This window comes from Chironomus tepperi, unplaced genomic scaffold, assembly GCF_022539635.2.
Source record: "Chironomus tepperi strain 1889 unplaced genomic scaffold, CSIRO-AGI_Ctep_v1 contig_453, whole genome shotgun sequence".
In the NCBI taxonomy this organism is placed as follows: domain Eukaryota; kingdom Metazoa; phylum Arthropoda; class Insecta; order Diptera; family Chironomidae; genus Chironomus; species Chironomus tepperi.
In genome coordinates, this window is record NW_027226575.1 from 692,256 (window position 1) to 706,330 (window position 14,075).

Here is a 14,075-nt window from a genome sequence, read left to right on the forward strand (position 1 = left end):
TTAGTAAATATAATCTTAGTAAGTATAAAACTAAAGCATGTTAGAAATTAAGCACTTAACTATTAATACAAAGAAAAAAAAAATACTTCAAAAATGGCATTTTGTGTTTAAATCCTTTTACAATTTTTTGTTCCTGAAATTGAAAATAAAGTTTAAACTTCTGTGCTTTTTCCAAACGAGCTCATCGACGGCTTTTGCGATTGCTCTTGATTGTCCGTTACAAAAGTAAAATTTTGTGGATTTACTCTTATCGGTGATAATTCTGAAATGGAATCAGCAACAATAACAGGCTGTTGCATGAATCGATTCCGATTAGCATTATTATTGTTTGCTTGAGAATACATTTGTTGTTGCTCATGCTCATAAATATATTGTGGTTGGTTATTATTTTGTGATAGTATTGTGCTACTTATAAAAGATTGTTGTGATATATTTTGCATACGCATTTGTTGCTGCTCATGTGATATATATTGGTTGCTTGACGATGTTTGTGCTTGAATCGATAATGGCGTTTGTGGTGATGGTGATGGCATATAAGCCGATTGCATTAATAATGTTGGATGATTATTTGCAATAGGGTTATTAACATGATTGTTATTAAGGCTATTTTGGTTATGAGTAATATAGAAATTATTTTGTCCATCACCACTCACCAAAAAGGTTTTTTGTTCTGATATTCCGTATCCCGCTGATGCTGTTGCTCCTTCAGACTGTTGAATTAAGTATTGCTGTTGATGAACATATGGTGAGGATGTTTGAGGAATGGATATAATATTTGTCGATTGGACATTTTGGGGATTATTATAATGAATATTAGGTATTAATGTATAGCCTGTATTCTGTGGCTTTGGTAATTGACCGTAATGTACGGGTAAGACTTGAGGTGGCGGTGGAAGAATTGGTGATACGCGTTGAATATCCCTATAAACCGGTGTATATTGTTGCGTATTAAAGCTAGAAGTTGACTTATCTAAAGTCGATGTAGGTGATAAAATACTTGGTGAACTTTGGTAACTGAAAGTCGAAGTTGATGCCGATGATGTCATTGTTCCATGATCCAGGAAAGGATTGGTGGGAGAAAATGGAGTTTGAATGAATATTTCAGAATTACAAGAAGAATTTTTATCATCAACATACTCATACAAAATAGCATTACGAATTTCATTTTCAGCTAAGAGAATTTCTCGATGTTCATCCTCACTGACTAATACGTTTGATCTACTATTCTCACATACCAAGTTTGGCTTTTGTTTTTGTGGAAATACTTCGAATTTTGCTGGCAAAAGTTCAATTATTTCTGTTTGATTCCTTGATACAATTGTCGTAGTTGGAGTTGAAATGGTCGGTATGGGTGTTTTCGGTGTGGGAGGAGGTGGTGGACTTTCCTTTGGTCTTTCGGCACTATTTGCACGCTTGAATGGATGTAAAGTGGTTAATGGAGGTGGGGGAACTTTTGGTAAGGGCGGTAATGGACTATCCGGACTGAATGAATCCTCTGTATTAGTTTTAACGACTTCTTGAATGGTATTTGTTTGAACATCATGTACAAATTCCAAAAAATCATCCTCTTCCATTTGTTGACTCATTTTAACCAAACCCTCATTCTTTACAACTTCTGCCACTTTAACTTGGGGTTTTGGTGGTCGAGGCGGTGGAATTTTGGGTTTATCAGTAACTAAACTTCCTGTTGATTTGAAAATTGTTCGTTCTGTCGAGACATTTACTAAACTTTTAGTTATATCCTTTATTTGAATATCGGAATGTTCGGAATCGGATGTGACATTTTTTTGAATATAAACTGTGGGTTCATCATTACCAGACGAAGCATTAAGCTCATCTTCTGATAGATATTCTTTTCTGAAGGGATTTTCCTTTTCAATTTCAACATCCTCATCATCATCTTCAATATTCTCTTTTACTTGACTGTGTGTAACAGCTGTCTGATAATAGACATTGGGACTTGGAGATCTCAAGATGCCTTTAATCCTTTTTGGTTGATGCTGCCGTTGAATTCTAGATTTCTCATCGAAAACATCTTCATAATTTTGTTCATCAATTTCCCTTCCTCCATCGTCATCATCATCATCATCATCTTCATCATTACCTTGATTATATGCAGGCGTGTATTCTTCAACATCCAAATCAAAGCTCACAGACTTACGAGCTTGTGACGAAGTGCTCTTTTGGGACTCAACGGGAGATGATGAATATACTTCTCGAATTTTATTAATGACTTGCTGGCTCCTCTGTGGTTCGAATTTTTCATAGTCGCTACTCTCCGGACTTGTTATATTTTGTGGCCACTTTTCGTGCTCATTTGGTGATGTAAAGTAACCAGATGTTGGTGTATCATTTGACATTTTATCTGACGGTGATTTTAGTTCCATTCGAAAATCACGTCGAGAATATGGCTCGTAATCAAAATTATCCTCACTACTACTTGACAGTATACGTTCACGCGATAAATCTTGATTCTGTTTTTGTAGAAAATCATCAACATTACTTGCTAAGTAAGGCAATGGTGTTGATGTCTTAATTTGATTTACAACACTTGGTGTACTTGTGGTAGTAGTTGCGGTTATATTACTTTTAGTAGAATTGGTAGTAGGAGAAGCATTTACAAAAATATTTTTCTGATTATCATGCATGAAGGATTTCATTCCTGTTACATTTTGAGCAGAGTTAATGTTAGTACTACTAGAGCTTGACTTAGTTGCTCCAACGTTCTGCTGGATGCTTTCAATCTAATTTAATTTTTGGTATTGTTTTTAGAGATTTTTATTATTTTTTTTTCGCATCAAAAATTTTGCGGGGTTTTTTGGTAAAAAAAGAAGAAAAAAAAAACAAAATGGAGAAAAAAAAATCATAAAGAAAAATTCATTAAAGGTAGAATTAGTTTTATTTATCATGTATGTGGTAGAGATGTATGTGAATCGAACAAAAAAAATGTATTTGTGAATTAATGCGAGGACATCACAAAACAAATGAAAAAACTTTTTTTTATTTATTATTTTTTGATGTTTGCATTTCTATTAAAAACAGAACAAACAATATTTTGTAAACGGCACAAACAAAATCGTTATGAGACAAAATGAATTGCAAACTTAGACTTTGAGTTTCACTAGAGTTATTCAACTAACATGAGTGTTGCATTAATGATTTATTTTAAAAATAAACTTTATCTAAATATGTGCTGCACTAAATGAGAAATATTTTTTCGTATTTGCACTAAAAGCGACATCATGAAAAACTTCATTAATTCCTCATTTGTCATTTTAATAATCATAAATCTTTTCATGGCATAATAATATAATCTGTTTTCACATCTCATCATTATCATCTAAGTGAATCATCAACAAAGAAGCTTTAAATTATATGCAACGAAAAATATTAAATTAAATATGATGAGAACTATATGTGATAAGTTTTGCTTATGATTTCTGTCACTGTCGTCAAAATAATAACAATTTTAGAGTGATTTTCTCATAATTTATCTGAATTTTGTGTTAATGGAAGTTGTCTGTGGAGTTGAAGTAGGGAATCACACAGGGTTTTTGCAAGTATTAATTCACACAGGATTGAACAGCATTAGTAGACTGAGTGGACAAAAATACTTTAGAACTAGTCATCAACTTGCCATCAACTAGTTATAACGTATTTTTGTCCACTTGAGTAGTTCAAAAATTGAATATAGAGTCACATAAAACATTTTAGCAACATTGATGCGCTGTAAAGTGTGACAATCACCGTGAGCCAGCAGACAGACATCCAATCAAATTAATTGTTGCCTTAAGAGATATGACTGCAACTTGACTTCAAGTCTTGGCGATTTCAGGAATTTGAAGTGTCACCAACCCAGATAAAACAATGTAATAATTTGGCAGTATCCAACCGTCGGATTGGCTTGATGCTAATTTCACACTGTAACCGATTTGAAGGATTTACAACTCTAAATATCGAAAGCATTGACATTCCTTAACGAAACTATCAAGCTCAAAACAGTAAAAGAAATTCAATAAAACAGTCTAAGCCTTCGTTTTGAAATTTCAAGCTACAACTCCCCTTTCCCAAACCCTGTCATCATACAACTTATGCGTGTGTAAATGAAAAGACTGAAGGATTTATGAATGTACTGATAATTAAACGTTTTGTATGTTTGTAGTATTTATCTTATGTGTTTCTGTTAAATAATTGTAAAACTTAATATGAGGCGACAAATTAAGAACGAAAAACAAATAAAACAGTACACAAAAATTATAAAAATATAAATGTTTTGGAGCATAAAATTACTCTCAAGTGAAATGTTTGTATCCCATATTTCGTTCATGGATATGTTCAAACATATGTTTAGATTGTGAATGTCTGTTTCAAACTTGATTTATGTGTATTTGATTAATTATAGGATTTTTTTCTTCTACTTCGACATGAATGTAAACAAAACATAAATTTTCAACATGTGTTCATTAGAAAGTTTTGCTGTTCAAATAAGGAAGAAAATAAGCGAAGATAAATAAAATTCAAAGCTTTTTTTTAAATTTTTTCACATCATTCGAATTATTTTTTTTTTTCTTTCACCATCGGATTTTTTATTGCAGAATCTTATTTGGTTTTGATTCATTTATCAGAATTTTATACATAATTATTTAAATATTTATTACTCAATTAAATTAACAGACATAGATTAAATCTTTTCTTATCTCTTTAATCCTCTTTTTTTAAATAAACAAATATCTCATCTCATCTTATTTTTTATGCATTTATATTTAATATATATCATCTTTATTTATATACTCTCATGTTTAAACTTTAATTAAAACTAAGTTTTTTGTTACTTCTGTTAAATAAGATTTTTTGACGGCTTTAAAAGAACTGTGGAAAATTTGAAAGGTTTTTTTAAAATTTTGAATAAATCTCAAAGAATTTAAAGATTTTCCATCCAGAGAAGGTTTTAATCCAAGAATTTTGGTCTTTTTGGACAATTTCGGTAGGAATTTTTGATAATTTTGTGAAAATTGTAGGATTATGGCTTTATGAGGTTTACTGTGGCATTGAGGGTAAAAGTTTTCATAAGCTAGGCTTTAAAATTTCCAGAGAAGGTCGAGACTGACTTTTGCATATTAATTTTGAGTAGATTTTGACCAGATTACATGAATTCAAAGCTCAAAGCCCAAATTAAGTCAATTTCTCCTTACAATATCATGGTCGATTTCGAGCTATGCATAAAATCTTTAGAACATTGTATGGGAAAGTCTGAATTGAAACCCAAATTATTCATCATCATTGGAACATTTAAGTGTATAACTCTTTAAGCTTAGCTTTCAAACTTTAACAGCAGAGCTTTTTTGAAAAAAATTCAAAACTTTTAAACAAAAATAAATAAAGCTTAAAGATGTCCTGTTTATATGAAATTTTTTGTTATAGAAAACTTTATTGATGATATTGGGTTTCACTTTAAATAGCTGCAATCAATAACGAGGTTTTTCACCGCCTCATTCACTCTCCCATGCCTCTAAGCACATAAATTTTATCTTCTTTTTCTCCTTCTCCATATTGTGTGTGAAAACGTATGTATAATATATAGATTTTTTTTTTTTCAAATATAAATTAAATTGAGAACAACAGAATGAGGGAAAGGGAACGGAATTTTTTTCTCACCCAGGATTTTTTTCCCTCATTTGAAGCTTTACTTTACGTTTTTTTTTTCTCACACGAAAAAATAAGAGTCAAGAAAGGATGGAATGCTGTTTTTAAAATGAGTAAGAGTAAGAAGAGAGATAGGCACACTGACTGTACATGTATAACATATATACAGCATGATTTAAGCCATTTGTAGCTCCAACTTGTCTTTTTCACATTCTTTTTGTGCTCTCTAAGTGAGACGTGGTAATAAATTATCAATAAATTCCATTCGAGTTTCTTTTTTTTTTCATTGCTGTGCCTTTTTTATTAAAAAATACTTTTAAAAGTAGAGAAGACGAGGGAAACGAGACTTTTCAGTTCCTTATAGATTAAAAAGTGTGTATACATAAATATTTATATTCAAAGTTTCTACATCTTCTTGTTGATACTTGGTTGATACGCAGCGTTTTCAATATGAAACGATTTCATTTTATTTTTTTATATAAATCTTAATGAGAGTTAAATAACATCACAATCAAATCTACATTTGTAGGTGGGTCTCTTTAATGCGTATGATAAAGTGTTGACAAAAGAATTAATTTGTATTTTAATTTATTATGTATTTTAAAACATTTAATGTTTCTGGTAGAGCCTCGACGGAAATTGAATGAGCATTAGCTTGTAATTTCCTAGTTAATATTTAATAGGAAAACAATGAAGAAAGGATGTAAAATTTATAAATAGGCTAATCGGTAAAAGGTTTAATGATTAAATGTTTAAAGAATAATTTTCTAATGATTTCCACATCATACACGGAAGTTTAAATGTAAATTTATTAAATAAATATTTTTTCTTATTTTTTTGAACATTTTATGTGAGAAAAAGTCTTGAAATTGCTTAAAAATTTGAAAAAAATTGAACCAAATTTTTTTCAATTTTTAAGGAAATTTCAAGATTTTCTTACTCTAAACTATTGAATCTTTAATATTATGACGTCATCTTGAGGTCGTTCACATATGACATCCATCATCGGAAAGATGACTAAAGCTCTTAACAAGCTTAAATCCTTTTTGGCATTTCCACCCTTTTAAAGAGATAAAAACAGCTTAAAGTGAACGTCACTAGTGGATGACCTCAATAGATAACCTATGGGAAAAATCAAGAGTCTTACAGCCTAGACTACATGATAAAATATCTTAATTAAAAACCCTGCATAAAGATGAATCCATACGATCAAAAAATAGTTCTCAAATAATACTGAAAAAATTAAACAATAAAGAAAAAATATTAAAATTTTATGAATATCGCATAATTTCTCTTTAAAAGCATTTAACAATGACAAACTCATCATCATCATCGAGCAATGATAGTAAAATTATATCTTAAAAGCATGTCTTCAATGAAACTTTTTCGTTTTAATTTTCCGCCCCTAAAAATGTCATAAAACAAGTAGCATCAATGCTATAAAACTTTTTTTTATCAATAAACTTGAAATTTAATTATTTTAACTATACAGCATAGAGTATATAAAGCCAAAATAAATTATTCTGTGGTAAACCATGGATAAAAGCTAGCTACAAGAGTTGAAAGCTTCGTAGAATAAGAAGAACAACAGGAACAACTTTAAAGTGAGCAACTGAAAAATTATTTTATGGAAAAATCATTTTCCAATGGAAATCTCTTCTTCTCTTCTATGTTAAGCGGAGAAAATTTTATAGGGGAAATTTGTTTTTCAGTTCTCAGATTTCCCTCACAATAATTTTGTTGTTTGTTGATCGATAAGGAAAGAAAAACTTTTTTTTAGCTGACGATTTTGATTTCTTTTTGCTGATTTTATTGTTGCACAGCAAATGAATCAGTAGCAACTAGTGGAGAGCAGCTTTATCAGCACAATTGAATGAGAAGAAAAAGGAAAAGAGCCGGAAAGAGGGAAGATTTTTTATGTCTGGAAAATTTATTACATTTTTATTATTAAATCGTACCGAACATGAGCAAAATTTTTTATGTTACAAAAAAAGGCAAGAACCATTGTCGGTTGGCTTTATCTCGGTTGACGCTTCATGAAATGAAAAATCACTTAAGAAACTTTTTTAAATCAATCTTCGCCAACTAAACTATTATTCAATAGCTATTCTTTCAGCAGCAACAACAAGATAAAAGAGCATTTGGCTGACTCAGAAGTTTAAACAAAAACTTTTAGTTTTTTTTCTTGCAATTTTCTATAAGTGACGATAAATGTAGTCAGCAGCTATGAAAGTGTCACAAAACTTATTCTTTCTCATCCCACTGCTTGTTTTGCTATCCTTAAAAAAGCAATTTGAAAAAATTAATTTTTTTTAGTGTGGAATCAAAAAGGAGAAGCTTTTGACAGCAAGAATAAATTTCTAAAAAATCTTCTCCTCTCTCGTGCTGTTTGTTATATGGCATCGGATAAAAATTGAATTGATTCAAGCACGAACAAAGTTGAAAGCGGACGAGAAGAGAGTAAAACTATCGAATAAATATTTTATGCATTATAAAACGTTCAAGAATATAAATTTCACTTCAATTTTCGTTTTATATGTTTACATATTTTATGTTACACATTATAATGTGAATTGAAATTGATCCCAGTGGAGGTTAAGTTAATTAATATCTATTATTTTATTTTTCCAGACACTAATTTGTACCTAGACGAAAAATTAAGTTTGTTGACTTTTTTAACTAATGAGGAAAATTAAAATTAATTAAGTTTCATGAAAACTTTATCGCAATTTATTTATCTTTTTTTTATTTTGGAAGCGAGACACTCACTACTAAATTTTCTAATCGCATGGGAAGCTAACTTTATTTTGTAAGCTTAATTTGAATATTTTTTTGGAAACTTTCACCTTTGGACGGATTGGGAGGGAAATAAAATAAGGCAGAAGGTAGCAAGATTTAGATTTTGATATTTTTTCTAGATCGAAGTAAGTCAATGTCCCTAGAGACATTGACACAAATAAAACTTTGAGTAATTAACCTGATTTTGATGATTTGGCATTTTTTAAAAGCAAAATGCTTCTACAGCACTACGTCTCTGCCAATTATGTCAATTAAATCCCAAAATTCTAAAACTGTTTTCTTTTCATGAATTAAATAATAACTTATAAGTAGCAAGACCAAAAATATGACAAATAATAAAATTAACAAAAAGTTCACAATGGCATTTAACTTTAATTGTATTGCCGCTATTAAAGCCACGTTTTCAAATTTAAAACTAAAAGTTCGAGACATTATAAAGCTTCTTTAATAATTTAGCAAGAAAGCGCTTACATCCTTCCTCATATCATGTCTGACCCCACCACACACGTGATATTTTCCCGACCGTTTAAACTTTCCTTGATTTTTCCCATTGCCATAAATTATTCAAATAACTTCTATACTTGTGTAAAAAGAACGAAGAAATTTCATGTGGAAAACATTATCGCCCACTGGCTGTGAGCTTTTCTCATCTAATGAATGAAAATGAAAATTCTTTATCTTGTATGTCACTTCCTCATATGTTTATTTTGGTCCAATCAATATTCATTCGGTATGTTCGCAAGAAATATTTCAATATTGATGAAATAAGAAGAAGAAATGGAAGTGAATGATGAAGAAAATTCACCGCAATTTTGTAAAAAAAAACTAGTAAGAAATCAATCGATTACTAAACAAGACTTGACAGAGTGAAGTATTGTGAGAAATAAATTATTTCTTTTGTTACATTTTCATGACTATTTATCAGAACATTGAATAACATTTAAACATATATGCTGATGATTATTGATTATTTTACACGGATCGTTCAAGCACCAAACGAATAAAAAAACAAGTTTCTTTTTCCTTATCTTTAGAAATTTCATCGACAAACACCAAATTTTTTTTTTCTTTTCGTATATCGCAAACACACATCCAAAACTTAATGCAATTTATTATGTTTTATTTTATTAGTTTTTATTTTAATAGAGCTTAACAGAAATGGAAGGAAAAAACTGAAGAAAAGAAATTCGTATATGAACGTTATATTTCTCAGTATTGCTTGTATTACGTGTCAATTGCGTGCCTATTATGCGTCGATACAACAGTTTACATTCTCATCACGCATCACGATAACAAAATTAATGTCAAATATTTTTGAAACGAAATCTAATATTTTTTTGACAGATGTAGGGAAGCGCATTTGCTGGGGTTTTGAGGGGTCTTAATACAAAGCTGACTAAGCTTTGTCAATCTGAGATCTACAGCTTAAGAGATTAATGATCTTAAAGAAGGTAAATTGAAATTTTAAGGGATGTTTGACATAAAGAACCCCAATAATAACTGTCAGTGACACAATAGTGATATTTTGAATGACACTGCATTAAATGCATGCTAAACAAATGTCATCAACCCCCTTAAAACCAAACAAACCCCAGAAAAATGAGCTAAAAACTTAAACAAAATAAGAACCCTTCAATTTCCATGTATAGTGTCGTATTTGATTATCAAGTGAAGCACGTAACATCATCTTAACGCTTTTTCTTTTCCTTCCCATCATTTTTACCCTCTGTGTATGTATATATAAACTTGAAACGAATAAATGTTTGGTGCAAAAATTGACAACAAATATTTCTCTTGCTTATGTGTAAAATAAACATGTTTTACTATCTATCTATCTAGCTATCTATTTTTTATATTATTGAAGTAACAAACAGAAGTTAGAAACATGAGATGAGCTTTTTTTTTCTTCTTCTTCCTTACTGTGTAAAAATTTATTTTATGTTTATCAAGATAAATATATATTTTCTGAATCTCTATAAATAAATATATTCGTATCTGCATAGGAAGGAACTGAACAAAAAAGTTGGTCGATAAATTTACTGAGTAAAAAAAAAAAGATTATTACTTTTATGTGCTGCATAATTCTACATCATTAAGATGTCTAAATTAATATGGAATATATTTGAGATAAAATAACATTAAACGATTCATAAGCTAGTAATGGAAAACATTTTTGTGATTGGATGGAAGTAAATTATGATGAAAAGAACAAGAAATCAAACATTTGTATGTCGATATGGCAGTTTCTGATCCCAAACTTTAAGTTTTTTTTTTGTGTATAGAAAGGTTTTAGATAGCTTTAAACTGCAACAGTTCTTGTAAATTTCAAATATCACACGAAAATTAAATTCTTCAATTTTGATGCATCAAAAATAAATCAGACGAAAATTTTTCTGAATTTTTCATTGAGCAAAACTTGATATTGAGTTGGTAAGTTCCAAGAAAATAATGAAGACAAAATGAGATTTTTAATATTTTTTAAACGATCCTTATAGAGTTAAAAATGAAAATTCTTGACTCTTAATCACATGACATTGAACATCCTTATTTAATTTGAAAACTCTAATTTTTTTATAGCTTAATCTCTCTTAATGCTTGGTTTTACATTTGAAATTTGAATAAAAAATTAACGGTAAAAACACAAAATTTTTAACGTAAATATTAATTTTTTTTTGTTATATCCTACCTCAAATATGAATAAATCTTCTCATTTATTTTTGATCGTCAGCATCTACATTTTGACCCGTTTTCCATGTAAAAGTTTATTTATTTTTAATTTCATATCTCATTGTAAATAGTTTTTATTTTTTTTCATACTCTTTTTTATGATGTGTATGGCTTCATATGTCTTTATGTGAATTTATTTATATGTGCATGTTCGACATTGTCAATTTGTGTAATTTTTTTTTTTCAACATTTTATGTTTAATTTCTCTCATTTTTTGTTCACGCACTTAATTTATTTAAAAAGTTTGCATAACCTGTGTGTAATCGTTATGTTTTACATGAAAAAATTGCGTAATTTTTTGCATGTGAAACATTACTACTAGTACGATGTAAGTATATTATGTCTATATATGGATATTTACGGATATTTCCTTCAGTCTTTGATTTTTATCTATAATTTTTTCTTACTTTATTCTCAAAGAATTTTTTTTATATATTTTTTGTATTAGAGCTTTTTTTTCCTCATCCAAGGACTATAAATCCATAATTTTCCACATAATTACTTATGGGAATTAATTTATAAGCAAAAAAAAAAATTACTATTTCAGCCAAGAAGTCGCCAGCTTGTTAAGGAAAAGAAGAAAAAGGGAGAAAAAGAGAAAGAGAAAAAATTTGAAATTTAATTAATTCATTTTAATTTTTCTTTGAAATGTTCAAAAACATTGAAGAATTTTTACAACGTTAGGAATTCTATCCAGTTTTAAGGAAAATCTTTTCGATTTTTTTTCATGCTTGAGAACTAATAAAAATCATTGTCTCTTTTTGTGTTTTGTGATTCAAGGGACAAATATCCGTAAAACATAAAAAAAACTTTTTCTTCTTTTTTCTTATCGTCTTTTGAGAAAATTTTATATTCAAAAATTGAGTGGAAAACGTTTAAATTGTACCAAAAATAAGGTTATTGTGTTAGTCAACGATCTACTTAAAAAAATCAAAATGTTTCTACAAATTAAGCTGATGGTTTTATATACAATTAAGGAAAATAAGCAACAAATCTATTGAATCTAAAGCTTTCGTGATTTAATTAAAGCAAAATGGTTGGAAATTGTCGAGAAATTAAACAAAGGCTTAAAATTTCAGACGTAATTACTGACATGCCGACAAATGGTCGTTTACAAGCTCAAATATCGTGCAGGACGATAAATAGTGTCGCATGATCTAAGTAGAAATTGTAATTTACGGTCAATTTGTCACCATGAGTGACAGATACCAATTAACGGTAATTTACTTAATAATTTGAAGCTATTAAAATCCTCGGTAGTATAGTGGTGAGTATCACAACTTTTACTCAATAAAAATCTTCAATTTCTCTTCAACAATCTCAACCTCAAATAAGAAATCAAAGCTCAAATCAAAAGCTCTTCAAAAGTATATAAAACTATCAAGCAATCATGTTTCTACAAATTTACAAAAACACTACAATAAAGCACATGGTGAATAAAAAAACAAACAGAATGTTTTAATGATTGTGTTATAAATTTATTAAATGATCATAAAAAATTAAATTGTTCATGCAATAATGACACAATATGAATTAAATGAATAATGGCTTATGGAAAGTCAGGTATAATTATGGATAAATAACAATAACAAATTTATACATAAATATGAAGATAGTAAAATGGAAATTTAATGATTTTATGTATTTCAATGAGCGAATGATTTAAAAGCTACATACCTGTGAAGGCGGCGTTGTTTGCATTGGTTGTTGTTGTGCTGGCTGCTGAATCTCAGCAGTTGGTGCGGAATTTAATGTATCTAATGTGTGCTTAGACATTACAATTGTTGTGGTCTTTTGTAATGTTTCATGATGATCTACAGGTGATTTTGGTGGAATTACTTCTCCAAGTGCCAATGATTCTGCTGCTCTTACGATATCTAATACCTGTTGCAAAGAGATGAGAATATATGAGCATAATATAGTCGATTTAACGATCAGCAAAAATCATTCAATTAGAAAAAATGAAAGATTAATTTTTATTACCTTTTCTGGTGTACTCTTCTCCTTTGCTTTAACAAGTGCATTTTCATTTTCAACCTGACTAAGCAATGCAACTTCATTTGCTAACCGTGCAATCTCTTGACTCGTATTAACCAGTTCATTTGGTTTTGACTCTTCGAATACATCATCAGTTTTATTCATTAAGCTTTCTGCATGTGAATTCTGTATGACTGTTGAGTTTTCTAATTCATCCTGATCCAGACTCAATTCGCTGCCTGTTTCTGATGCACGACTACTCAAACGACTTCCCGTACCAGATGAGATCATTCCATGAATTAAATCGGACTTATCGTATCCTTTGCATACAACTAAATTTAAACGATTTGCACTTAATCGTAAACTTTCGACTGCCTCTTGATGCGTTGCACCAAGCAACGATTGACCGTTGACCTCTAAAATTCTCATGCCTACTTTTAGACGACCATCTCGTCTTACAGCACCGCTGCTATTAATTTTCGATATAAATACTCCTTCATCATTTGGATCTAATGGATTACCACGTTGACCTTTAAGGCCTCCCTTGATGTGCATACCCAATCGTTCACCATCAGTTTTTATAATTGTCACTTCCTATTTTTTTTTATTTCGTACGTAAGAAGGAAATTGAAAAGTTTTGTATTAAAATATATGAATCATCTCAGAACGCACACAACTGTCACATTTAGATTATGAAAAATGGATCAAGTAAGAAAATAAAATAAAAAAACATGGAAAATTCTACAGCAGCCAGCAAATGTCAATTTAAAATGATAAATTATTTACAATAGGAGCACAACAAATTTGGGATTTTATGTGATTTTTTTTACCTCTGTGTTCACAACTTCAATTAGATATTTCTTTAATTTTTTTTATGGATTGTATTGTGTGTTAGACAAAAAGAATTAATTGCGGAGAAAGATGAAGAA

The 14,075-nt window shown here is 29.6% G+C and overlaps 1 protein-coding gene across 12 annotated transcripts in view; it reads right to left on the reverse strand.

The window, feature by feature from the left end:
• Window positions 1-14,075, reverse strand: part of scrib (scribble planar cell polarity protein) — a 99,016-nt gene that overhangs the window by 48,557 nt on the left and 36,384 nt on the right. For 10 of the 12 annotated variants that reach the window (XM_070651116.1, XM_070651119.1, XM_070651123.1 and 7 more), the window contains 3 exons: window positions 13,153-13,740; window positions 12,847-13,053; window positions 654-2,744 (listed from right to left, as the gene is read on the reverse strand). In XM_070651116.1, the coding sequence (XP_070507217.1) occupies window positions 654-2,744; window positions 12,847-13,053; window positions 13,153-13,740 (2,886 nt within the window). The remainder of the gene's footprint in view (window positions 1-653; window positions 2,745-12,846; window positions 13,054-13,152; window positions 13,741-14,075) is intronic. The other 2 variants (XM_070651117.1, XM_070651126.1) reach the window with 2 other exon arrangements.